At 41.0% G+C, this 27,381-nt stretch overlaps 1 protein-coding gene across 4 annotated transcripts in view; it reads right to left on the bottom strand.

Annotated features, from left to right (window-relative positions):
* FBXL7 (F-box and leucine rich repeat protein 7) overlaps nt 1–27,381 on the bottom strand; it is a 306,337-nt gene that overhangs the window by 178,604 nt on the left and 100,352 nt on the right. Inside the window, exon 2 of one of the 4 annotated variants that reach the window (XM_017829137.1) lies at nt 25,629–25,757. The exons of 1 other annotated variant lie outside the window; for it this stretch is intronic. Coding sequence is in view for 1 of the 3 variants with exons in the window: in XM_017829136.1 (XP_017684625.1) it covers nt 3,163–3,199 (37 nt within the window). In the remaining 2 variants the exon portion in view is untranslated. Of the gene's footprint in view, nt 1–3,162; nt 3,646–7,572; nt 7,591–25,628; nt 25,758–27,381 lie in introns of those variants that run through there. 2 more of the 4 variants (XM_017829140.1, XM_017829136.1) reach the window with 2 other exon arrangements.

Here is a 27,381-nt window from a genome sequence, read left to right on the forward strand (position 1 = left end):
GCAAAGAACTAAAGCAGCGACAGAAAGGTGAATGATTTATGCCCATGTCAAGAAAAGAAAGGACAGCAATAAGCACTCTTTCTAAGGTAACTGATGATACATCTCTAGTGCTTTACAAATACCGTTCCATAATAAAACAGATTTCTTGGTCCAGTGATCTCTTAGCATTGGTATAACTGCTGAAACACATTCAGAAAGACTAATTTCAAGCTTTAACACTTCAGTCTGAACCTACTGCATACTACAAGCCTGAAATCTCAAGCTCCATATATTTTTTTAGGTAAAAAAGCTTCCAGAAAAAAATCTGCCTTAGAAAAATTATTTTAAAAGTCCAAATGAAAACTAGGAAAGTAAACTTGTATTTAGTATTTTACTTCTAAAAAGAGGTAAACTCTTTTTTTTTTTTTTAAATGAGTGTTTTGTTCATATCCCATCTGCATGACATGACTTTTCAGATAAGCAATTTTATTCACATTTAAGCTTCATTCAGAGCAAGTTTTAGCCTGTGTCAGAAAATTAAATTAATGGAAAACAAATACATTCAAAGGTGCTGGAAATGATTCATCAGACTCTGTAAACAAACTAATTTTGAACTCCTCAAACATCAACTCTTCTGTCCATCTTAACATGACAATTGTAGTTTCCAATAAAATTCTATTCAATAAAGCCTTGGACAAGCAAATAAATAAACTACACTGTAGTGCCTTTATGTGATAAGTCCCACTTAGCTGTCTGAGATTACTACCTGTTTAGTACTCATCAGTGTAACAATGCAGCAATCCACATAACACCCAATTTCCGAGTAATAAAGGTTATTTCCTGATTTAAAAGTTTTATCTTGAGCAGGAGTTATCCCCGCAGTAATGTATCTATCTCTTCAGCTTTGAGATGAGAAGCAATTTGGGCAAATTCCTGAAGTTCTGCAGTTCCACAGTGGATGGAAAGGCTGTGTGAAAAACAGCAGCCATTTTCAAAACCATTTGCAGTTGTCTTCCTGAAATCTCACTTAAGGTATCAGCAAGTAGCGAAAGAGAAAACAGCATTCAAGAAGTTCAGCTAACAAAGGTACTTTTCTCCAGCCCTAAAATGGCACAGGGTAGTACATCAGCCTACAATGCCCACTATGCTGCAAACTACGTGCCACAGCCCCAACCACAGATGCCACTCCATGAACCTCCACACGGATATTCAGGTTGCTTTTAAAGCACACAGCAACTGGGCGATTCCTCAGAGTGCTACTGCTACCCCTCCTCGTGTGATCACAATCACCTCCTATTAAAGAGCAAAGTGTTACAGCCCTTAAGCAGTTCAATTGTCAAAGGTACCAAAAGCCCTAGGTGAAAAAGGCCTCCCTTTATCAGTTTTAGATTTGTACTCCTTTGCATCTCCCAGAAAGAAAGTAGCAAACAAGAGCTTCTCAATTTTTCCTCAGTGATTGATGATGCACTGGAGTTGCCAAGAAACACAGATCTATAAGCACATTAATGATGCCTTGGACAAGTTACCTAAACTGGAAGATCAAAGTTTTGGCCATGCAGTTGGGGATTTTTTTTTAATTTATTTTATTTTAAACCCACTCTTCTACCTACTTTTCAACACAGGTAATGGTGTGAACTAAGATTAATATCCCCCATGTTGTCTGCATTCCCAGGATCCAATCTCCACTCTGAATGGAGGAGAGAAGTGAATTAAGAACACCCTAGTTGCACGAATCCTTCTTTTCCTCACAGTCCCTATCAGGTAGTTGGGGAACAGTAAAGCTCTTCTTCCGTTCACCAAGGGCTGCAACAGACTCAGTGTCAGTCACATTCCTTCCCAAAAGTTGTACATTTATTGAAGTGAGCAGTCCTCTGAATTCACAAGAAAGATCAGGGATGCATCCATGCCTTCCTATCATTGAGGTAAACGCCCCTCAGCAACACAATTTTTTTCACAAGTGACCAGAACAACACTGATCCTTTCAACTCTGGTGAAAAAGTAAGCTTTCCCTTTTCAGAAGGTATCCAAAGAGGCCCTGATTGCAACTTCTAGGTTCACCCCATATATGCAGAAGTTATTCTAGTGATAGCATCAAGTGAATGAAACCCCACACCAGCAAGAATATCTTTAGCTTAAAGCTTCTAATTTCTTCAACCTCTCAGAAAGCAGAGCTCATTTGGCAACAAATGAAAAGAACTATGGCATCTGCTCTAAAAGTGGTGTTTTTCTCCTTTCCTTTTCACAATCTTCATGCATATTTTGGATGCTAGAGGTATATTCTTTGGCAATTGCCATCTGAACTCCCAGACAATGGAGCAGACCTGAGGACCATCTCCCTCCGCTCCACCTACAAACCCTCAACAACAAAAAAAATAAAAGGGAGGAGGTAGCGGTGGTGATCCTATATGATTGCCCAATATTTCGAGGGGAAGTCATATATCCTATAAAGTTGCCTAAATACTTGCAGGGCAACCTATATACAAGACAGCTAGAAGTTAAAGAAAGCTTAAAACTGGCTGGCAGGAAAGACAAACTTTCTGTAGTTGCCATTGGTTTGCCTGACACCAGCTAACTGTTCCAGTAGTCCTTCACATCAGCAGCAAAGCAGCTGAAATTCATCCCTGATGCAACTCCAGCGAGACTAATAGGTTTCCACAAGAACGAATCAGGCCCTGTATATCTAAAACCAAACCCACTAAAGTTTCACTGAAGCGAAATTGCAGGAGTACAATGTATGGATAACAGCTGGAGAACATTAACTCTCTCCCCAACCCTTGCTGGGGTTAACTTTTTTCTTTCTGTTCAGACAGGAAGCAGTCATATACCATACTGCATAATATAAGGATCCTGGGATATAAAGACGAGTAGAATAGGATTACAAAGAGCGCTCTGCAAGTTTTTAGCGAAGTTAACGCTGCCATAACCCCTGAGCTGCCTTCGCATCGCAAGCCGCACAGCTGCCCCAACAGCATGAACTGAGACAGCACTTAAGTCTTATCTAGGAAAAAAAAATAAAAATTAAGGGTGTTTTTGAGGGTCGTAGCGCAGCGGGAGCCTGAAGACTGTGTCGTGGATCGTCCCGACCGGAGAGGGGAGTGACTCCTCGCCCGGTCACCCCGATTCCCGGCCGAGACGACTGCCGCTGCTACTCCAGCACCCCTCTTCCCGCCCCCCCCGACTCACCCTCGCTGCCGTACTGCTTGCCATTGTTCGCGCCCATCCTGCTGGCTTCATGCTCGTCGCCTCTTTCCCACGGCGCCGCTCAGCATTTCTGCCCCGGGGCGCCGAGCGACGGCGGGCGACGGAGTGGAGCCCTGGGGCAGCGCTGGGGGAAGAGCTCCCAAGAGTTTTCACGGCGACATGTTCAAAACAGCCTTGTAACTTCCTCCGTTTCTTCTCGGGTGGCCGACACCCTCCCTTGCCCCCTCCAAAAAGATAGCATAAAAATAAAAAAAAGGGGGGGGAGGGAAGGGAAAGAATAAAAAATACGATGTCTCGGGGCGCCCTCCCCGCCCCGGTTTCCAGCCGGGGTGTCAGGGCAAGGGAGGCGGCTCCAGTTATAATCCACAAGCAGGGCAGGCGGGACGACCTCCGGGCGCTGCTTCTACCGCCCCGCGGCCGGCGCTGGGGCTCCTCCGATGCTTCAGCGCCGCTCCGCCTTCCTCCTCCTGCTCCTCCTCGCAGTGCTGCCGCTGTTGTCGCCTCCGCCGGGAGGCCGCCGCCAGCCACTTGTTGCCCGTGGAGGGAGAAAGGGGAGAGCCTCCGCCGCAGACTTTTGTTAGCGGCAGGCGCCTCCTCCCGGCGCCCTGCGCCGCCGGGCCAGGGGGAGGGAGGGGATGGAGAATGGAGGGAGAGGGGATGGAGCCCAGAGCGGCCCCGGCCCTTAAAGACACAGCGCCCGGCACGGGGGCTCCCCTGGCCACTCTCCCCCGCCTTCCCCGGTGTGTCTCAGCGGGGCGCCCCAGGGGCCGCCCCCTGGCTCGCCCCCCCTGCACTTCTCCGTGCAGCCCCAGCCCCGCTGACCTCCGGCCCTGCTCGGCTCTCCCCGGCCGTGCCCCGAGGCGGGGGTCTGCGGCCCCTCCCCGGACTGCCCGGTGCGGGACGGGGGCAGGGGCGGCTCGCAGAAACCCGCCCGGGGCGGCACTGCCCCGCTATCCTTCTGACGGACGGGTCAGGGCTGGGCACTTCTGCGGCACCCCCCGGCCCTGTGCACTTACGGGAGTTCTCAGAAAGTGACCATGTGTAGAAGGAAGCCTCGCTCGCGGGCCGTTTACTTTTCGTTCTCTCCGGCTGATCCAGAGTTCGAGCCGTTTTCGCCTTGCAAATAGTATTTCCACAGACAGTCAACTCCAGTGAATCATTCCCGGTCTTTGCGCGCCATATCGAAGGAAAAATAACCAACTGTTTAACAGCCCCAAAATTAATTCTCAAGGTATGCTATAGGGCTGGCACTTTGGGAAGAGATGTTTCTATTTATTTCAGCTTTCTTAAAAACCAGATTCTTCTTTCACCCCAAAACACAGACTCCTAAACTCCCAAGGCCACTGAGATTGTCCGGAAATCAAAAGCAATATATGCCCATTCAGCTCAAATGTTAGGGCTGTTATTACAAACTCTGACAGGGACTCACCTGCCATTACCAAGGTCATCGAACAAGACTTCACGTATCTGAAATGGTGGAGTGTGTTCAGTAGACATAATTTATGGGATAAGTGCCTTTCCGGAGAGCAGCCCACTCAAACAACAGAACTGGAAGCAAGGTTTTCACTACTGCACAGGAGTCCACACCACCTCTGCCTGGCAAAAGGGGCTGGATATCAAGAGAGGCTGCCAATTGGGAGTGAGGGTAAACTGCATGTGTGGACAGGTTAATACTGAAACTGCCAGTCCTAAGAGGATGCTTGCCTTCAACAGGCTGCCAAAAAACAGCAATGACGTTTTCTGCAGACAGTGGTTACCCATCATCAGCGGTTACCAAAGGCTTTTTGGAAAAAGAGTCTGATTGAAAAAAAGTGAAAAAGAAAGATGAAAGTTTGAAATAGGTGGAGAGAGACCTTGGAGCAGGCACAGAGCAGCAGTCCAGCCTGGTTTGACACTGGTATCTCACCTCTTTCTTGGCCAGATGGTGCTGCCTCTCTGTCTCGTGGGAGGTCAGAGTGCAACAAGCAGGGATCCACACTCCAGGTGTGCAGGGGATGTTGTGGCAAGTACATTAGCATAGGGAGCAGCACAGGTACATGTAACTATACCTGAAATGTGAGTTACACAGGTAATGCAGAAGGTGTGTGGAAAGAGGGGGACCCACACTTCCAGAAGAGGGATGTATACTTGTAGCCCACACAGCTTGGGAAGTGGTATGCCCACAGCCATGCACATGTGAGACTAAGACTCTTCAGGATTAGTCATAAATGGATCTTTAGGAGTTTATAGCTCTCTATTGACATTTTGTAAGTATCTATTATTGTGTTCTATGTGCTGTATTGCTGATACTGGTCCTCGGCATACAACTTATTGATTGCCAGGTCATTACATATCCTTGTTAAAAAGACAAAACTGCTTTAATCCTGATTTGATTTAAATCATGAGTTGAGCAGTTTTCCCTGCACTGCCCTATGATCTTATCTATGAAAAAGCATCTCTTTCTAAACGTATCACAACACACATAAGATAATTACAGATTCACAGAATCACAGAGTATGCCAGGTTGGAAGGGACCCACAAGGATCATTGAGTCCAGCTTCTGGCCCTCCACAGGACCATCCACAAGAGTCACACCATGTGCCTGAGAGTGTCATCTAAACACTTCTTGAACTCTGTCAAGCTTGGAAAGCCTGTTCCAGTGCCCAACCACCCTCTGGGTGAAGAACCCTTTCCTCATGTCAAACCTAAACCTCCCCTGACACAACTTGAGGCCATTCCCTCGGGTCCTGCCACCAGTCACCACAGAGAAGAGAACAGTGCCTGCCTCTCCTCTTTCCCTCACGAGGAAGTTGCAGACTGCAATGAGGTCTCCCCTCAGTCTCCTCTTCTCCAGGCTGAACAGATCAAGTGACCTCAGCCACTCCTCATACAGCTTACTGCATAAACAGATATTTCTGAGCAAATTACATCTTTGTCAACATACACAAATGGCGTGTAGAACTGCAGAGACAAAAGTATCAACACTGAGAGCACTACAGAGAAGGTGTCTAAAAGCTGAAGTTTTGGGGATGGCATGTTAATTTTTTTTTAAAAGTGCATTTTCAGTAAGAGGTGGGCTAATTACCTGAGGCTGAAATGGGTACCAACTCAGCAATGGGCAGCTGTGGCTGGCATGCCCAAGCATCTTCCCCCTGGCCAATACTGTGGGGCAATGCTGCTCCCCAGCTGTGGGAGAGCACATGCAGACTGAAAACAACATGTGTCCCTGCTCCATGTGCAGTCCAGCTGTGCTTAATTTTAGCCTGAAATACAGTGATGGGAGTATGCACTGAGGCAACCTCTCAACTCCTCGTGTCACATTATGTGCTCTGTATCCTGTGGCAGTCAACTGCCTTAAAGTTTTCCTGTGTGGGTCATAGGACCAGGAAGGCCAATGATCCCACTTCTAACTCCTAGAAAGCTGTGCATTTCTTGCAGCAACCTTTATTGCATAAAAGAGAGATATTTCTCAGGCCAATTGGGAACATCACCTCACACAGACCCAAATGCATACCTGTACATAAATAATTTTACATAATTCAGGAAAAAAAGTCTCCCTGAGAGGGAATATAGCAGTTTCTATCCAAATTCACATTTGATGCACCACAACTAAATTACTCCTTTTGCCACACAGTAATTTTGCTTATCAAAAATGGACTGGTGCTTTGTGAGACAGGAAGTTCAGGTATTGAGGGAGCCCTGTAAAGAATAAATAGATTAGACAAACAAGTTACCACTCCATCAAGTTTATGACAAATCCTAGGAATATTCCACTATGACCAGAACCAAAATGAAAGTTAAAAAAAAAACCAAAAAAAAAAGCAGAAACAACCAACCAAACAATCTCAGCAAACAAAACAATAAAACCAAAAAAGACAAACAAACAAACAAACAAACAAAAAACATCCAGAAGAAAAGCCTAGAGGGGAAAGAAGGTCTTGATTTAGGAAATTTGAACACGGCTTTCTGATGAACGACTAAAAATTGCTGCTGCGCATCTTGTTAGACTCTTTTTATAGGACAATGAGATGGGGCACACAGGGACAAGTAGTAAAGTACCAAATTCATTTTGGTACAAAGACATAAAACTCTCAGCAGAAATGTATTCTGCTTAGTACCATTATGGTGACTGCAGATGAGACTTAAGAAGATATTTTCTTTTAATAATTTAAGAGGTGTTTCACTCATTCTTGGCAAAGTTACGTAGTAGTCTTTTTCTTTTTTTCTGTTTGTCTTCCATTTCATCCATATCTTATACACTGAGTCTATTCAGCTTGAACTACATAGTATCTTTATATATAAATACAAAGGAATGGTAGGAGTGTCTTGGCTGTGACTGAGTTAAGCTACCTGAACCACATCATGTAATTCCTCTGCAAAACAGTTTACAATAATCCTTTAAGATACTCTCACCTTGAAAATGGTGCAAAAGCACATCAGTTCTGCCATCTTTTCAATGATCCAAAGGAGATGAAGTGCTTTCCGTAAGGACAAGAAAAATTTTGGGGGGTTTTGCTTCTTATATAAGCAGTACGACCCCCCTTAAGAGAGGAAGAGATGCTGGTTTTGCAAGATGGAAAGATCTGTTGTTACATATGAGACATGCCTTCCTATATTTCTCTTCTTCATGAGAAGACATAAATACATTTTTCCTAGACTTGTATCCTGTCACAGCAAGAGGAACTTAGAAATTATTACAGCTGAGGAAGAATAAGAAAGCTATGGGCCAAAATGTTTCTATTTGGATGTGTTGCTACAATAATTATTGGGAATGTTTGTACTACATCTCTATTCATTATGGACCTCCTTTTGTGGTGCATTACATGTCTCATGATACACCATTTTTCTATTCCATGACCAAAACCACAGCGATTTTGGAAGAAGTAGCCAAGCAAAGGGTTCTGGATAAAGAAAATAAAATAAAAAAATTTGAAAGCAGCAGAACTATTTCCATAAGGCATTATCACAGCAATTCCAAGCCTGAATATTTTGGCTCTGAGATTTTTGCCACAATTGTTTTGGTGGGGTTTTTTTATTCAGTTTCAGTCTAAGCTTTCCTCTTTGAGGAAAAAAAAAAACAAAACAAAAACCCAAAAACTTCCACCTACTTCCAAGTAGCCTTATGTGGGAGTTCAATTCAAAAGCCAGTTGTATGCCAGGCCTTAAAATTCCAGCAACAATACTAGGACTAGTTTTCTATTTTGTGTAGGAAGCTTTGATTTTTCCTGCTTGAGACATTTTAAGCATTTCATTTCACAATTTGATTTTGAATAAAATGATAAAAGAAATCAGTATCCTTTTAATGACAGCAGAAGCCAAGTAATATTTTTCTAATTAAGTCTACTTTTACATCACCATGTTCATGGGGCTGCATATATTTTGTGAATGCTTCATAATAATATCTGTGTTGACTGCTTTTGGGCATTGTAAAGTGAAAAGGAATCCAAAAGAAATTTGACTAATATGTTGCTGGCAACTTAAAGCCATTATCAAAAGCATATTGTTTCATTAACTACAAAATGATCAGTTACTACTGCGAACCTCCTAAAGGAAGAAAAAGTCCGGATTCTCTTCATCATTACAGATAAAAGTTATGGCCTCATTACCCTATGGCCTGAGAGTTTGTGCCATTTTATCATTAGTAGCTTTAGTATAATTATGAGTGACTTGATCTACATGGCTAAAAAGCTGCAGGATCGAAGGATAGCTCAGACCGTATTTTTAGGAGGAGCTTTCAGTAGAGCCTGTTCTGCTGGCTGAGAACTCTCACAGCATCCACTTGCATGAGGTCAGGCTGCTCCAGCCAAGCAAAGGCTCTGGTCCCACAATGACTTCAATAGGTCTGGTTGAAATGCATTAAATCAAGGTGGTGTTCAAGTTCTAGAACAATTTGGACTTCAACGAGTTTGTCTTATGAGAGGTTTGTCTGGTGGGATTGCACAACAGATGAAGTATAGGCAGTTCTATCATTTAAAGATCCACTTTTATTTTAAACTTCTTTCAGAAGTTCAACTAATTCAAATCTTTGAAAGTTTTTAACCAACCTGAGATTTTAAGACATTTTTGCTGATTTTTTCTTCAGTTTTACAAGAGGAAATCCTCACTCAGACCTGATTTTTCCCTTCTTCCAACAACAAAAGCAATAAATAAAATTCAGACTGTGTTGAAACATGTTTTACATTACAAATAAAATCTGTTGAAAAGAACAGTGGATTTGAAAAGTCAAGCCTCTAAGTCTCAAGTGTTAGAAAACACAGGAATGAAGACTGTGTGCGACTCCACAATCACCACCCTGAATTCTCCCTCCTTGCCCACAATACACCTTCCACTACAGACAAGCCTGAGGCCTACGACCAATTCTGCAAAACCACTTCATTCCCAGGAGCAGTTTGAAATTATGTAAATTGTGAAATTTTAATGCATAGGCACAACGAGACATAGCAGGACTGTAGAGGCAAAATTAATTCTGGCATTTCACAGCTTATGTCTGACCTTGCAATTTTAACACAGAGGCTTTTCACTGGTTTTAAAACACAGTATTGGCTGGTGCGTTCTCCAAGAACTGAGAAAAGAATGAACTTAAGAAGATACATTGCCTCATCTCGTTGACATCTAGCAATGATTTTCAGGGTTGGAAGCCTAAGGTCTGCTAAACAGACTGCTATTAGTTGGACTAAAAGAAGTACTGATGGCAGCATAAGACTTTCCAAGCACCGTAGCTGTGTCTACACTTCTCGGAAAGAAATTGTGGCCTCCTTCTTGGGACTCTGGTGTGTGAAAAACAGAGCAGGGTGAGAATTGGGCCTGGATTATGCATAGCTGACACTCACACTGTGGACACTCCCCAAACAGGGATGTGGACAAACTCTGGAAACCCCTGTATAGAAACAGCCTGCAGGAATTAACAATGGGGAAAGGTAAAGCATTTTTTTTTGTGATGTGTATCTTCTCTCAAGAAGCAGCAGGTGTTGCAGGATCACAAGGTGCTGGATAAAGGATGTTGCATTAGACTGAGCTTCTTCTCACCATTGTATCTCTATAAGCATATTTCTTCTGCTTTGAGTGCAACACCACATGCACACCAATGCCTCATTTCACATCCTTTCTTCCCATCTGGTTAGTGGTACTCTCTGCTTCTTTGGCCCCATGTATGTCAGATACTTCACTCAACAAAGCTCCCTTTCACCCTTCTGGTCCTCCTTCCCTGCTTCCTGCCTCTACTCTCTTACCTCCCAAGCTGGTAACCAGTAAACTCTCACATTTCCATAAATTTTTTCTCCTCAGAACTAATCTCCAGTAACTTCCTTCAATATTCAGTCTTTGTCAGTATTCCCTGAACCAATTTTCTTATGGTCTCTTGCCACTGCTGCTGCCAGTTCCATTCTTCTGCCTCAGACTGATGGTAATGCAAAACATTCTAAGAAATTTCACAGGCAGTGGCTCTTGAATTTTTCAGCCCTGATGGGCTCCCTCTCAGTTCTTTCTTCTTTTCGTAAGGAGAGGCAGCAAAATTTAGCCACATGAAAGGGAGTTTCTATCAGAAAGTTCTGTTATGTTTCAAAACTTTCTGAGACATCACACTTGAGTTGTCCAGCCTGCAGCCAAAATGCCTTGTTTTCCCTTCATGATGTCAATCTCTGCATAACCATTCTGGACTTCCTTCAGAGCCTGGCTTGACTTTCCTCAGTTTTAGGTGAAAAATCCACAGATAGCTCTGCATGAGGCTTAGTGAGGGGCAGGAAAAAGTCTCTTTGCTGACCCTAGATCTCCTCACAGGCCTGGCAGAATCGTACCTTGCCCAGTCACTGGGTCACCCAACTCACAGCTTGCACCCATTGAAAGCAAGCTATGTACCTTGTCCCAAAGGCCAAGCCAACAAATGGTGACTCTGTTGTCAGTAACATTAATGCCACTCTCACCATATCCTTCACTCTTAAACAAAAATCAGAATTTGGTTTGTAAACAGCAGTGTGTACTCTGAGAAAAATGGGTGCTTGAAGAAGCACAAACAAGAAGCCCTTTCAGTGCTGCAGGCTGGACTACTGTGGTACAGTGAAGGAAAAGCACATGTCTATGCAAACATTAGCATTTACCCGTTGAAACAAAAACAAGGTGTGAACATCAGCCATGAACCTGCAGAGGACACCAATGGCAGCTGTCTGGATGCAAAGGAACAGTTCAAGCAACAGCCCATGAAGAGCACATATACTGCCCCTTGCACAATAGGATAGTCTTGTTTGTGTACTCTGCTAGGAGGTTTTTCACATAATAAGAGACCAAGTTTATCTGCCTATGGCAAAGGTTCCATAGGCAGAGTGATTCTAGCACTCAGTGCATCAGGTTCAGCAAAAAGGCCCCCTGCTTTCTCCAGCTTTCATCCCCCCCAGACAGCTTGCCTTGTCCCATATGCCTATGACTAATTTGGAAATTTGCCATAAGGACAGTGTCCACATGTAAAGCCAGCACAATTAGCATGCATATGATATTTCCAGAAATTTTATGAGCCATCATCTAGCAGGCTAATTTCTGGCTTAATTAAATCAGTCAATTGCTTCTGGGAAACAAAGTGTCATTGCTTCATTTCTAACATTCAGACCTACAATTCTAAATATTTTTACTCAAACATATTAAATCTCTTGTGCATGTCCTTTGTATGTTAAAAGAAATATTATAGGAATCTTACCACAAAGTGAGCCAACAGCCCTAAGCATTACTTTTTCACTTTGATTTTCATTGATGTTTCTGTTTTGTGAGACTCCATCCTTCACTACACAACATGCCCCTTCCTGATGGCTCCAGAAGGAGTCTATCCATTTCATTATGACAAAACTTGGCTCAAAGAGACACCTGATGACAGTGCAGAGTGCAACCTCCCACCTAAGCTTTAGCCTCAGCAGATCACAGCCACAGAATATCTAGATTTTTCATCAGAGAGACACTATATTCAGGGAAACAGTTTTCCAAGGCAATGGAGCTCATCTGAGGCTTCCCTAAATGTGGGAAACTGGACTGCATAGTTTGTGGCCGTGGGGAGGATGTGATCACACTCATACTCAAGGTAGAAAGTAAAACAAATAACCTGCCTTATGGCAGCTTGACAAATCTAAGTGGCTATATTTTACTTATGTGAACTAAAACCTAGACAGATGCTTATGTTCCTAAGTGCTTGTGCCAGCCACCTACTACAGGTGCATTCACACCCATAGTGTTTATTGTTGGAAGGGATCACAGGTACTCTCTGCAAGGTACTTCAGTTTAAAGTCAGCAAGAGGAGCTTAAAGGCCCCAAACAATACTCTAATGTACACCCCAGGCTTTGCCCGAGGCCGACTACAGAGCACCCACACAAACCCTTCCAAAGCTGCATTTTCTAAAACAGAGGGTTCTGTGACTTTTGTCTTTTTACTGCCCCTTTCATTGATGGGGATCAAGTTAAAGAGTCCGAGGAACTTTAAGAATTTCTAAATCCATTTCTTGGCATTTATGAACTCTGGTGACTGGGTTCAAAATGGTAATGAATAAATTAATGAATAATTCAGAACCACTCATGGAAATCACCCTCAGCAATTTCCCTTCATATCTCATGTACTGAACAGTGAAGACAGCTACAATGGTTGGCTTTATCAGGAAGTTAGAGCTGTTACAAGGGTTTAAAAGATAAGAATAGCAGCACACGCAATTTTAAGTAGAAGTTACATTATACATGGTGATATCAAGCCAATGCTCTCATGAAAGCATTCATTTAGTGAATTTAATGAGAGCAATTTGTCACCAATTTCACACACCATTTGCCTAGAATTCTCTAATGCAGCATTTCACTGCATGCTCCTCCCCCTCAAATAAACTGCATGTTGTATGCAGTTTTGCCTATCATTAATCATCTTTTCAGCACTGCAAGTTCAATGCTGCTTTCCCAGCAGGAGACCAAAGGAGCAACCTAGCCAAAAGAGGGAAAAGTCATGGGAAAAGAAGAATATAAATGTTCACTTAAACAAAACAAAAAAACAACAATAACAAAAAAAAAGACAAGAGCAAACGCTAATAGGACCATCCCCTTCTGACCACAGTAGCTGCTTCTAACAGCAACTTCTGGAGCTCTACTCTTTCCTTGGGTTGAGCATACAACTACCGGACCCAAATGGTACTTCTTTCAGCTTAAAAGCTCAAAGCAGAGGCTAAGATCATCAGTCAGTTTAAAATAAAATATAAAATAAAAAAAGAAGTAAACCACTCCCCCCTCCCATACTGTCACCAGCTTCTGGAATTGTTGTATTTTATTTTTCAGCTAGGTCCAATTCAAAGACAACTCTTTCTACAAAAAACATTAACAACCCATATATTTATTGAAATTGTATCTGCAAAAGGCTTGACTTACTAAATAACTAACTTAAGAAGGCATTAGTGTTGATTGTCAGCATTTTTCTGCTAACCAGGACGACTGAGGGAAAAGCAGATGGAAAGTAATTAAGAAGACGAGGAGTGAGGTTTGCTGGATGTAACTGATACTGTTGGTAAATCTGGGACTCATAAATGATTCTCCTCAATGAAGAAAGAGAGACAGATGTTTCTGCTATTTCAGCAAGGAGCTAGGAGAGAGCAAGTGAAAATGAAAATAAAAATCAATAGAAGAACAATGAGTCTGTAAATAAGTGATTCAACTGGTATCACACACTTCCTTCTTTCCTCCGACACTCCTAAGAAGTTTGAAGACTTTGAGAAGTGGAGAGAAGGAAGGAATCCTCTGACATGATCTTATTAAAAAAATTCAAGATGCCAGTAACTATAGCTTACTTCATCTTATGCTGACTTGTGCAGTAGAAATATGGGCAAAAGAAAGCATTAAGTTTACTTCTAAATATCTGAACTTTTAAAGAAGTGTAGGAAGGCTTGCCAGTTCTGCAATATGTTGTATGTTATGTTTAAACAGTACTGAAAACCTGAAATGAAGCAAAACAAAAAGAGAAATAGGTGGAGTTATATGTTTACACTCAACACAGGATCCCTCCCTGTTGCGGGAAAGGCATTTTAGGAAGGCTGAGAGAAGGGGGATGGAGGGAGCTGTACCGAGCATGTCTGAAGGGGTAAGGCATGACTCAAGCTACAAAGTATTTCCACAGCGAAAAGTGCTGCTATCATCTATACTGGCAGCATTTTCAACCCGGCAGTGGTCTGTTGCACTAACTATGCTCTCTCCTGCCAGAGGCATCTGAAAGGAGAAGGTTGCTTTCCAAGGAGCAGCTAATCAAGACTTTATTATTTTGGCCTTCAGCAATTATCAATAAGAAAGTTAAATGAAGTGTGGGTTTGCATGTATGCATAACTGCAAGTATATGACAAACAAAAATCCACTCCTTTTAGAATTTTTCTGTATCTATTTAAAGATATGTGTGTTCTTCTGAATACTTAACCTCCTGCCTAACTTTCAAAACTTAAAAACATACTTTAAAAATTTTTCCCAAATATATGATAATGCATCTGAAGGAATTATGATGTTCCATTTCAGCTGCTTTTATCTCCTACGCTTCTGAGAGATTTTCCTTCATGGGGAAAAAGATAAATCCATACAGAAAGATCACGGATATATATTTTTTAATTAACATTCTAACCGTTCTATTTTACTTCCTTTGTTAACTGCTTCTTGGAAGCTGCTAAAGGGCTGCCAATAATTGGCAATTAAAAAAAAATTAAAAAAATTAACAGCCTGCCTCCCTTACCCAAGGTATCCAGGTATGAAACTGTTTAGATTAGTCAAATTGAGGCTATTACAAAAAATAGACAAAATATACAAATAGACAAAATATACAAATATACAAAAATATACAAAATATACAAAAGTTTTTTTCCTATTTCTATCCAGAGTTAACCTCTATTCTAGTTGCAGTAATACCCGGTAACCTACCATCACCACTCTCAAATTTAGTAAAGTAATTGTCTTTTAAATATCTCCAGGGATGATGACACCACCACTACCCTGGGCAATGCTTGACAACCATTTCTGTGAAGAAATTTTTCCTAACATCCAATCTAAACCTCCCCTGGCACAACTTGAGGTCATTTCATCTTGTCCTGTCTTTTGTTACCTGGAAGAAGAGACCAACCCCCACCTTGCTACACCCTCCTTTCAGGCAGTTGTAGAGAGCGATAAGGTCTCCTCTCAGTGTCCTTTTCTCCAGGCTGATCAATCCCAGCTCTCTCAACTGATCCTTATAAAACTTGTGCTCCGGCCCCTTCTCCAGCTCCATTGCCCTTCTCTGGACACACTCCAGCACTTCAATGTCTTTCTTGTAGTGAGGGGCCCAGAACTGAACACAGGATTCGAGGTGAGGCCTCACCAGTATTGAGTACAGGGAGTTGATCACTGCCCTGGTTCTACTGGCCACACTATTGCTGACACAAGCCAGAATGCCATTGGCCTTGACACAACAGACTGACCTAACATTTTGCACATAGAGGCATCCCATAGACACTCAAGAGCCACTTGAAAAACTCAGGAAGCCTTGTGCCATATGGGCCTTTTCTCAGCAGAAACTTCTGCATGCTCAAGTCCTTCTGAAAGGAGTGTTTGGGAGAGACACAAGAAGTTCCAGTGGCTCTCTCACCACCAGCTTCTCCTGCCACAGACTGCAGACACTCAGGGCAATGGTAGAAGCAGGATCTCCATTGGACCAGCTTCACTCATAGCTGAGAGACCAAGGGTATGCCTCTATGGAGGATAATCCTCAACCCTTATTGCGGACACTGGATCAAATACTGTCCCTTCAAGAAGTGGAGATATACCAAGAGGTGTACTCATCATAGTTTGTTCCCTACTGTATAACTACTCCTACACCACCAATCTTGCTGCAGAAGAATGTGATCCTGACCTGAATTAGCTTTAGGCACATATAACACTTGTTGCCTAAATACTAAAACCTAGACAACTAGAGAGGGGAGCGCATCTGTTTTACTTAATACTTTGACTAGTTTTGTGACGGTGAAATATGGACACCACCTTAAGGAAGAAAGTGGATAAAAGACTATAAGGGTGCTTTTACCTCCACACAGTCCCACAGGTAGCCAGCCAAAAGTCTACAGATATGTTCAGGAAAACTGTCCCCCCACCCCACTTCCCCTCCACCACCACCTCCACATGCTTCAAAGCTATTATTTTTAAGAGACCAAGATGCAGGAACCAAAACTTTCTAGAAAGAAAATCAGAAAGACAGGCTCAGGAGTCCCTCTGATGAAAAATCATACTATACCACCTCATGTAAGCTTTGTAAAACTTGCCACCACACGAGATTGTGGAGACAGACAACATCATCATATTCAGCAAGGATTATGCAACTTTATGGACAGTAGGTCCATAAACAGAAAGGAAACAGGAGGGAATGCACCCCACAACATCTCTAATCCAACTGTGGTGTATCCAGTGCAACGCAATGGGAATAAACCAGAGGAAACGACTAAGGTTGCACAGTCTCACTAAATAGCAAACACAGTAATCCATGCTGCTGCATAGGAAGTGTTCTGGGCAACATAGCTGGTCTGAATTTATAGAGCATTTAGAGAATTAACATCCTTCTTCTTAGGCAGTGAAAATCTGTCCTGCTTGCAACTGCATCAGAAGCCTGTGTGAAATTCAGCAGACATGCCGCAAAACTAATGAAGTATGCAATTGTGTTTTCTGTACTGGATAGAGCTGCGTTAACATTGATATGATGGGCAGCTCTACAATTATTTCATTATTTAAAAAGTCTGAAGAAAAACAGCAGTGTAGTTTTGTGTTCTTTTATCCACACTCCTGTCTGCAATGATGGTGGAGTCAGGCACCAGTCTCCTGCTTAAATCTAGTGCTCAGCCCTGTCCACCCCCACATTGCTGTTCCCTAATGTGTATTTGTGACAAACTTGGAACAACATCTGACCTTTGAGGCCTCAATCCACTTCCCTGCTGCCTGCCAACAAATTCTGGCTAACACTTAAAGAAGATATCCCACCACTGACCTGGCACCATGAGTTATCAGCCTACAGTGAGGCCCCTGCAGTTTAGTAAAACAGTGCCCCAAATACCCCAGGACTCCTAACCCTGCACAGTCACACCCCATGTTTGTCTGAACAGTGCAACTGAGCTTTATTATTGCATCATTATTAATTTGAAGTATGTGTGCTCTTTTGCCTTGAAAAATAAAAGAAAAAGTCTGAATTCAAACAGTCAGAAAAGGGCAAGGGAATATAAAAAATCAGGCATAACAGCCAAGAGCTTTCTGTAAGCACTTCATTATTTCAGATGAGTTGGTGGAGGCAAAGTAACTGGTCTTACAAGTTATCTTAGGACTTCCTACAACTACACCTAGAGACATATTTTTTCATATTCAGGATGGCTGTCCCTGCTACAAGCCTTTCTGAAGATGTTGCTAAAAGTTTGGCAATTGTATATCTTTAGATATTTATAAAGTTCTTGTAAAATTTAGAAGCTCTCACAAGAAAACAACCTGGTGTTGTTAACAAATTACAGAAAGACTGGGTGCTTAAGTAGATATCATTGCTTATAGGCTGTGTCACTGCAAGGTTTGGAAAAAAACATTCAGGTACAGGAAAGAGGAAACTTAGGTCATTTTCCTACAGAAATCTCAAGGCTGGTAAGAGTTTCAGAAGTCACCTGGAAAAGGCAGGGACTATGTAAACTGTTCCAGGCTGGTGTTTGTCTAATCCAGTTGCAGAGACTTTTGCAATGATGACAATTTCTCCAGTATTTCCATATGCTTGCTGTGAGAAACTTTTTCCTAATATCAAGCTTGATCTTGTTCCACCTGACCAAATTTTGTTCTACCCTGTGTGTACATGAAGTGCTCACACATATGAGCACAGGTATCATACCTCCCCCCTCAGTCTTCCTGTCTCTGAGATGAAAGAAACTACTTCATTATGAGAAAACCACTTCATTATAAGAAAAATGTTGTTAGGAACCCTGATCATCCTCCTGAGTGGTCTTAGACTTTCTCTCCTTAATCTGCGTCTCTAAGTGGAGGACCCAGAACTGGGCACAATATCCGAGTTAAAACCTTATCAGAACCTGACCATCCCATGCAGTGCTGAGGGCTACTTCACAGGCAGCCACTACTCCATTTCTCCCTTGGACTGTGAGCTTTGCCTTTTAGGCAGCAGCTCTATATTGTTGATTTATGTTCAGCTTTTGACCCATCTATAGGCTCTGCATACAGGCACAGGCAGCTGTATTCTCTTGCCCGTTTCTGTTGCTGTAGCCTTGGTGGAAGTAATAAATAGACTGCCGTAGATTTATAGTCAGTTAGCAGATGACTCAAAATTGCACGGACTTTGCTTTTATTTCTTCTTTACTTTATCAACAGACTCAAACTCCATGGGGTGTTTAAATTCCACAAACTTTTCTTTCCGTCTTGGACTTCAGAAAAGCGCAGGACAGGCAGTGGGGGTTCTTTGTACAGAACAGTGCTTATCCCTATGTGTGTTCATATTCAAAAATACCAGTATGCATTCCCTCAGGAATATACAGTTTATACATAAATACCTCTTTCTTATTTGGAAATACTCATTGATTTTGGATTTCATGAGGATTTCAGCTACTCAAGACCAAATGGGGATCTCAGTTATGAAGATAATTGGCCACACCAAGCAATGCACAGTAGGAGACTCAAGACTAGAAAAAAAAGTTCTGTCTCATACTAAGTGACTTTAGATTTACACATCTGAACCTTAAATTCCCAAACCCAGCAACTGACATAGCAAAGGCGTTGGGACAGTGTTTCTAGGAAATTATTGACAATTGTTCAGTGGGTAGGGACAAGAATGGAAGAAATGGTTTTAAGAAGCTCAAAAAATCTCTCAGAGTAAAAAACTACTAAAAAAAGTAAAGAAAAAAAAGGAAAATAAAAAAATTAAACAATATTAATATATGTGCAAAAGTGATACTATAAAAAACATAAGACCTCTTTTTAATTTATTCTTTGAATAATTAAGATAATATTTCTTGAAATATATAAATGGGGGAAAAATGAACTGTTCACAATATTCTGCAGTCTTTGAAAACAGGAAAGAGAAAAAGTAAAAATATTCTTCAGCTGGAAGAGCAAAGCTGCAACAATCTTTACCAAAATACAAAATAGGTACTTTAAAATTACAGTGGTTGTTCACTTCCAATTTTAAAGTTACAAAAAAAAGATTTCTTGAATATTTTAGTATTAAACTTTTTCACTATGGTAAACCTATAAAAAGTGAGATATTAATAGGATTCCTTATAGAAAAAAAAAACAGGTTAGTTGTTAGAAGTCACGTTTCTTTTTTCAAAGTATGTAATTGAGAAACTTGCCTAAAGTCAAATTTAAGAAGTAGAAAAACTTACGGAGCAGCTCAATTTTACCCACCTGCCAGATTAATTTCTTATTGATGAGTACTACAGTAAAAAAAAACTAGCCATAAAATGCACCTCTAAAAAAGCCAAATAAAATTAGAATTTATTTTAACTAACGCTACTGTCACATCTAATCACCTCCATTAGCCTCAACACCCATGAGGTTTGTGACATGCAAGCAAGCACAGCTCAGGCTGGCCCTGCAAGAGCAGTTGCTGACACCCGCCGTCCATGAGGGTTGAGTTACTCATGAAGTCATTCTCATACCATTAAAATATTACTCTGCTATGACCTGTAGTAATGCAGGACTTGCTATACAAAAAGGTAAACCATTCATATAGTGGACTTGGGCAGAAAACAGAGCAGGAAGAGCATTGAACTTCATCTGGAGTCACTCCTCTTCAGGAGCTGGTGCCTCCAACCAAACCCTGCAAAGAGGGAATCCATCGTGCCCAGAAGAAAGCAGAGCATGGTGAGACAAAAAGACAGGGTTGCAGTGAGGTCATGTCTACAGGGAAAACCCACAGGCTGTCAGTGCAGCAGAGAAAGCAGACCATGGTGAGTCACAGTAACTCAGCAAATCTGAGTAAGAATAGGCAGGTGCTGCAACAGCTGCAGGGCTGAGAACAGTCAGAAAGCAAGAGGTACTTGGTCTCGTGGAGGGGATGCAATTTGATATCATTGCAGGAAGAATGGGCCATTTACTTGCATTTTGATGAAGCTAAACTTCACTCTTCAGTGATGCCTTCTTGAATTATTTTAGACCTAGCTGCCTGCTCTCCACTTTCAGTCTTTTCTTATTGCTCACTTTTTTTCACAGGAGTAAATGGTGAAGAGCATATGAACAGAAGAGAAGGAAAAAGGCAGAACCAAGGATGCATTAACCAAGTGAGAAGTGCATGTTTGCTTTTATTATTTTAAACAAGCTTGTCAAAAAATACATACCCCCAAAATACCCACATTAATGTAAATGATTTACAGGAAGCCTCTAACTACTAGACCAAGAACCCACAGAAATAAATAGTCATTACAAAAGAATGTTCCAGTATTCCTTGCACAGCTATTATTATTATTATTCTAACATCAAGCAAGAAAAGGATTGACTTTTTTATTCAAGGAAATTGGCTATTAATTTTTTTTTCCTGAGGAAACTGTTTTACTGAAGGTATCAAATCCTTTCATTGATTGGAAATTACCTCAGTATTACCTTTCTTAAAAGCTTATGATTTAAAACCACTCTGGACAACTGGCCTAGCAAAAGGCTGTGTCTGCACTTACCATTTAGTTCAACATTAGCTTCTCTAATTATGGAAAACAGGTTTCACGGACAAAATCAAGTTGTGTCAGTAAGTCTACTCCAAGCATTAGGTGAAGAGGATCTCAGGGTAGAACCAGCTCAGCCAAACTTTAATCTTCATTCATCTTGGTGCCACAGAATTAAATACAACCACATATATCATCAGAAACCTTTCCCTCTATTAAAAACTAGACATCAGACATTGATTCATTGGGTTATACCAACTCAATGATGGAAGTGTCAGCAATACATCTCAGAAAGGGAGCCAAAAGCATAAGGAATAGCTCAGTTTACAGAGTGTTGCTGTTAGAAATCTAAGAATTTATGTAAATCAACCCCAGACATCATTGTGTGGGGAGAAAGGGGAACTTGAACATCACCATGCAAAATTATGTGGTCCTACCACATACTCAAGCTTGTTCAGTTTACTGTAATACCCAATCTGCCAATATTAATTTCTTAATGAAAAACTTACATCTGGGAAACTACATCACCATCAAAGTGACAAAACCCACATCCTGCTTAAATTTCATTCACTTGAATGACATATCGATGGAAAATCACTGCAAAAGGAACCAGAGATACAACAGAAGCAGACAAGAAAAAAGCACTGTTTTTATTAAAATTAAAAGCATTTTTTTTTCAAAGAAACCAGGCCAGTATCTTTATTGCAATATACTCAATTAAAAACAAAACAAAACAAAAACAAAAACAAAAACCAACCAAACAACCAACCACCAAAAACAACCCACCAAAAAACCACAAAAAACCCCCATTAAACAAAATCTCCCCAGAAATCCCCACATAACAGAATCACTGATGGTTTTTGTTGAAAATAGAAATCACATTTCTATTGAATACCTCTGATAAAGAAACAGGTCTTTCTGTTGTAGGATTGAAGGAGTTAAATTCTAGATATCCTAAATACTCCCACCTTTCCCTGCAGCTGAAGCTGCCTGCACATAATTTGAGACAGTTGAATAAAAGGAAAAGAATACTGTTTACATAACACGTTAAACTATGAGTATGAAAAGAATGTATGTGAAAATCCTACATATTTTCTGTTTGCCTTTAATTAGAGATGGATTCCTGATCTTGATTATCTAAAGCAGAAAATCAAGACCAGTCCCTGAAACCAGTCTTCCCTTTGTGGGCCTCCTCTTGATTTATGTAGGGCTTTAAACAACACAAAAAACCCCCCGAGCTTGGGTTACTGTTCTTTCATATTAGTTGCTTTTTTGGGTCTGTAGATGGGCTTGTGTTTTAGGATATTTATTTCTTGTTACACCTTACACTACAAGAAAATAGAGAGCTGCAAAACCCCACTACTGAATGTGATACACTTTCAAAATCATATTTTGCTGAGAATTTTATTTTCACTAATAGTCCTCCCATTTTAAGATGCTCCTCCTGACAACCCCGCTTGGGTTTGGATACTACTATGTCACTTTTAAGCAAGTCAGATGTGGTGCAGAGTATTTTGTGATAACTGCTCTTGGCTCATTCAAAGTAGCATCCACATACCTTGAACGGATCATTTGACGTAATAAGGCTTCAGTGCCTTTGCCACAGGAAATGAGGCAATGCAATGATATTTTGGTAAAAGCTACATTTTTAGGTGTGGCACACAAAAATATGGTGAAGTCAAACTTGTGAAGTAGTTGCTTGTGTTGTTCACAGCTGAGAGGGAGAGAGATAGGAGGAAGGTAAAACAAGAAAGGGAAAATTATGATGCTAGGAATAGATGGCACTAACACAGTGAATCACACATTTTAGCTGCATATTCTCTTCTTGCATGTACTGGGAAATATTTGAGGCCTACAGCTCCCCCCTAGAACTTCAAAAGATTTAGAGTCCTCTTTCTGCCCCATGGCTACATAGAGGAAGACAGGGAGGCTAAAACCACTTTCTGTTACTGTCACCCTCAGGTAAAACAACCATTGTCCCTACCCTTAGGAGTGGGGAAAGACTGGCTGATCTCAGATGAGCTGAGGTACAAAATTTCATTGCCATGCAGCTCACTGGAGGGAATGCTGCACAGAAAATGTTGAGCCAATGGCAGAGGTAACAGGATGTGTCCAAAGCAGGAAACTCAGATCGAGATGGAGCAGGTGCCTGTTTCTGTGCATAGCAGGGACTACATTGCCATGAGGGACACAACAGTCCAACAAGTTGCTAAATTAGATGTATGTGCTGGGTTACAAAGCTGTTATACAAAATATCAAAATCTCAATTGTTTTCCAAAATGAGTGAAAATAACAGGCCAGTAAGATGAAATGCGTGTACCCTGGTCAAGCTCTCATTAGCCAAACAGGGAAAACTGGAAAACTCATTTTTGCATTTCTGTTTTCTCCTAAAGCCATAGGCTAACACATCACTGTACAGCACCATCAGTTTCTGAAATTATCATGAGATCAGCCATTATATCTCATCTTTGTTTTAAAACTTTTTCATCTGTTTCCCATTTCTCAGCTATTTTACACGGTACTTTTAACAGAAACCTGACCACCGTATCTGTAGTACTGTACTATACAACTATCTTGGAGGATAGTGACAGCTCATCAGCAAGAACATGTGAGGAACACAAGTCTTAGCAGACTGACAGAACCTTCGTTATGGCAGATTTCACTCTACACAGCAAGAGCACGTGCACAGACATGCCATATGAGAGGTCTGTACCAATGCCAGCGGAGTACACAACTCTCCTTAACTCAGCTGGCCACAGGACCCATATTTGCTGTTCTGAGGGGTCAGTATGGGTGGTTTCTTCTGGAGCTCTACACACATCTAGAGCCCAACACTCAAATGTAGTCACTGCACCCCTAAAACTTTTATGAAGTTGTTCCCTTAATTTAATTTAAAAAACCTGTAGGATGAATTACTTAGCCAGTAAAGAAACAACCAAATAATTTTGCATATAGATAACCATTAATAATTTTTTTTTTTAATTTGAAAGTTACTTGCCGTTCAAATTGCTTTTATTAAAACTGTATTTCTGTAGATCTTTAACACTGTAACACCAGATTCTCCTTCAATTACCTTTAATGAGGTAACTAGCACCATTAATCACGGCTGGGTAACTTCAGTGACCTTGTATAGGCAAGTAACTGAATGATTATACGGTCTGTCACTTCCTGACATTCATACTACCTAGTCACTTTACAATATGGCTGTGTGAAAACGTCTGTGTATAATTAACATTGGTGCATGGGTCCTCAGGGATGGAAGAACAATGTTTACAAAATGACTGATAAAAAAAAAGATTTATTTGGAAAGTTGTACTGGGCAAGGGGAAAATAACAAAAGCACATTGAAAAAGGGAAGGTCCCAGTCTTCTTTCGAACTAAAGTTCCTATAAACATTATGAAATCTAGCTGTGAAAGCAGTAGACTACACCTTACTCCTCTGATGGGCTGACAGAAGCACACCACGTAGCAGAAGGAACAGGATAGTGAAGAAACACTACAGAACTTCGTCTCAATTTGTATCACCCTGCAAACACTCAAGGCGAGGTTGGATTGTGCTCTGAGCAACCTGATCTAGCTGAAGACACCCATGCTCATTGCAGCAGGGTTGGACTAGATGTGCTTTAGAAGTCCCTTCCAACCCCAAATAATCTATGATTCTATGATTCTACCGCAGGTCTCAAGGACACAACATGATCTAAGTGATGGACAGATCTGAGTCTTCTAATTGTATTGTAGGTGTTTCCTTTCATGAAAAGAAAAAAAAATCTCTAAGAAATGCCAATGTCATAGATCCTTATTAAGGCAAAGTTTAAATTACCAAGTGGTGTTTTGAATTCTTGAGGCATTTGTGAGACGAATGGTCTCAAAACTGAAACCACCTTTTTTGAGTGATTCTTGTAATGCACATACTTGCTTATCTGCTTTTGAAATCACACTGAAATGAACTGCATTCATTGTGCTATAACAAATGCCAGTAAAAGCTAGATCCTCTAAATTGTATATTTTTAGGGACGTGTTGCTACTTAACATCCTGTATTCCCTTCCCTAACATTAAGCTCCCAAATTCATTTCAAGGCTAACAATCTCCACACTGAAATAGCCTCATGCAGTACTACTGGCATTGTATAGCCAGTAAAGAGGATCTCAAGAGGCAACACAGAGGTCTATCCTTTGATGCACATGGGAGATGGACATAAAGGTTCCCCCTGAAGAAAGTATGGTAGACACATAGAAACTTTATACCGAGCTCAGAACAGGTCCAAAGTGTTCAACTTCATCTTTGCATCACCCAGTGCAGGCAGATTTTATATTCCTTTTGTTGGCGGATCAGATAAGCAGGATGGCAGATAATGGAGAAAAGAAATATGGGTCCACATCATTGCTGTGGTACCTTACTTTCGTTTTTCAAATCCCAAAATTGTGTTTTTACCTTAGACCAGTGTTCCAGATGACAGTAGGGGTTACTAGGAAACACTGTCTCAATCAGTGGCAAAATCCTTTCTAATGATGAAAAAAAAATGTTTAAATCTTGTCTAGAAGAGAAACACTTTTCTATGATTTACTTTGGAGCAAGAGCACTGGAGATCAAAAGGAACATTAAGAGAAATTCTCATCAGAGACTGTTTGGGATCATCTAACTTTTGTTTCTCCTCTAATTACGGAGGAAAAATAGATTATTTTAGTAAGATTTTGTCATGCTGTTTGAAGTAACAGTATGTTGTTAAGATCCCTAACAGTGCAGCAGAGTACACCAAAATCAATACCACACTTTTGTTCAGGGGAGTCTGGTGTGTATTTACATTGCTGTGGATGTAGATGCTGTAAAAGCCTGCTTACCGTAATAACAGCGGAGTTAGCACTCTGATATAGATCTTGGCATTTCACCATTGGGCCCTCGCATATATTCACGTTCTTGTGCAAAAGTCATTCAAAGGAAGTTTGTCTCTTGACAGAGTAATTTTTTTCCTGTAAATAGGAAAGAGAAGAACCTATCTGTTGGTGAGGTTCTTGTAGCCTCCTCACTGACTCTAAAAAACTGCAAAATATTTTCAACTTGGAAACTGAAAAAAATCCCTTCTCTCTTTGCAGGATGATAGGTCAGAGTTAAGTCAACCGCGTTGAGAAAGTTCTGAGAATATCTACAAGATAGACAGGGGAGGCAGGGGGATAATTTTTGGATTCCAAGTAGCAACCCTAACATAGGTGTTGGCCCGACACATAGACTTGTATGCACTGAGGTGCTTATGGTCAGTGCCAAAATCAAAATGGGTGTGAAATACAACACTTAAACACAGAGGTTAGGGACAGTACAAGCAACCAGAACACCATATTAGAAAATTACAAGTCCACATAATTCACTGGGAATATATACAGCGGAGTACCTGCTTGAGAGGACCTCCAACCATCTCACTGAAGGAAAAAGGTTTTCTCAAATCCTAAATAGGTTTTGAATTAAATTTAAATTTTCTTTATATGAGGGAAAAATATTTCTATTTCATACTGTTCAGCTGCTATTTACAGTTGAGCATCTGACTCTATATAAAATAAACTAGTTGATTATTACCAGAGAAAACCAATGAGCACGCCTGTGAAGATACTCTCTGCTATGAGAAAAATAGGGCTAGATATATTTCACAGTCCCTAAGATGAGACAATCTAACAGGCTTGGAAAGTGAAAATAAAGGTCAGGAATCTGACTCAAGCATGCACTGATGACCTGCTGGCAACATAAAGAACATGCTGCTTTAATGAATTCCACTGCTGGAACAAAAACCTGGTACAACCAAACAACTGTGTTTGTTTAGCACAGTTGCAGGCTTTTTTTGTAAACTATTCAATGGTGTGAGAGAAAAAGAGGTCACAGCACACTGTAAAGAAATGTCACTTTCATTGGACAAATCCATTCAAATAATTATGTTGTCTGATTGATCTAGCCCTGAATGTGTGAAGGCATTACCTAAGTATATTTTCTATGGGTTTCCTTACATTTTAATTGGCCCTGGAACTCAGTTTTTTTGCAGGATAAAATGTTAAATATGCTGTCATAATTTCCCTTGCATAAAAATCCTTAAACCTCAGGAAAACCTTTTCAATAGCCTTGTTTAACCCACTAGTGATGCAAGAGTTATGCAGAGACCTAGCAAATCAGTGTTTAAAAATGGACAGTGTGTTATGCAGTACACCACAGCCTGAGATTCTGGACATGTCATAAACCCATTCCAGGATTACTCAGAATTATTGTCACTTGGGTCATGCTGATCTAACTTTGAGATGCACACAATGGCCAGAGCTTGTCTCATGGTGCAATGATAAACCCCAGACACACAAGGCATCTGATATGCTTGTGTTCAATGGCCTGATTAGCTAAGATTTCCCACTGTTGCTACCACTATTCAAAATTAAACATAAAGACTATGTAAACAGGTTCGTACTTAGAGTCATGATCAAACCACTGCATAAAGCAAAAGATTTACATGCACTAGAACTGTCATAGTGATTGGTAGTAGATAGACAGAACAAATCTGATAAACACAGAAACCTGTATTCTCTCAGTTGAATGACTGATTTGTCATTAAAAAAGATGATGTTG

The sequence above is a fragment of the Lepidothrix coronata genome, unplaced genomic scaffold (genome assembly GCF_001604755.1).
Source record: "Lepidothrix coronata isolate B3197 unplaced genomic scaffold, Lepidothrix_coronata-1.0 Scaffold158, whole genome shotgun sequence".
Classification (NCBI taxonomy): Eukaryota; Metazoa; Chordata; class Aves; order Passeriformes; family Pipridae; genus Lepidothrix; species Lepidothrix coronata.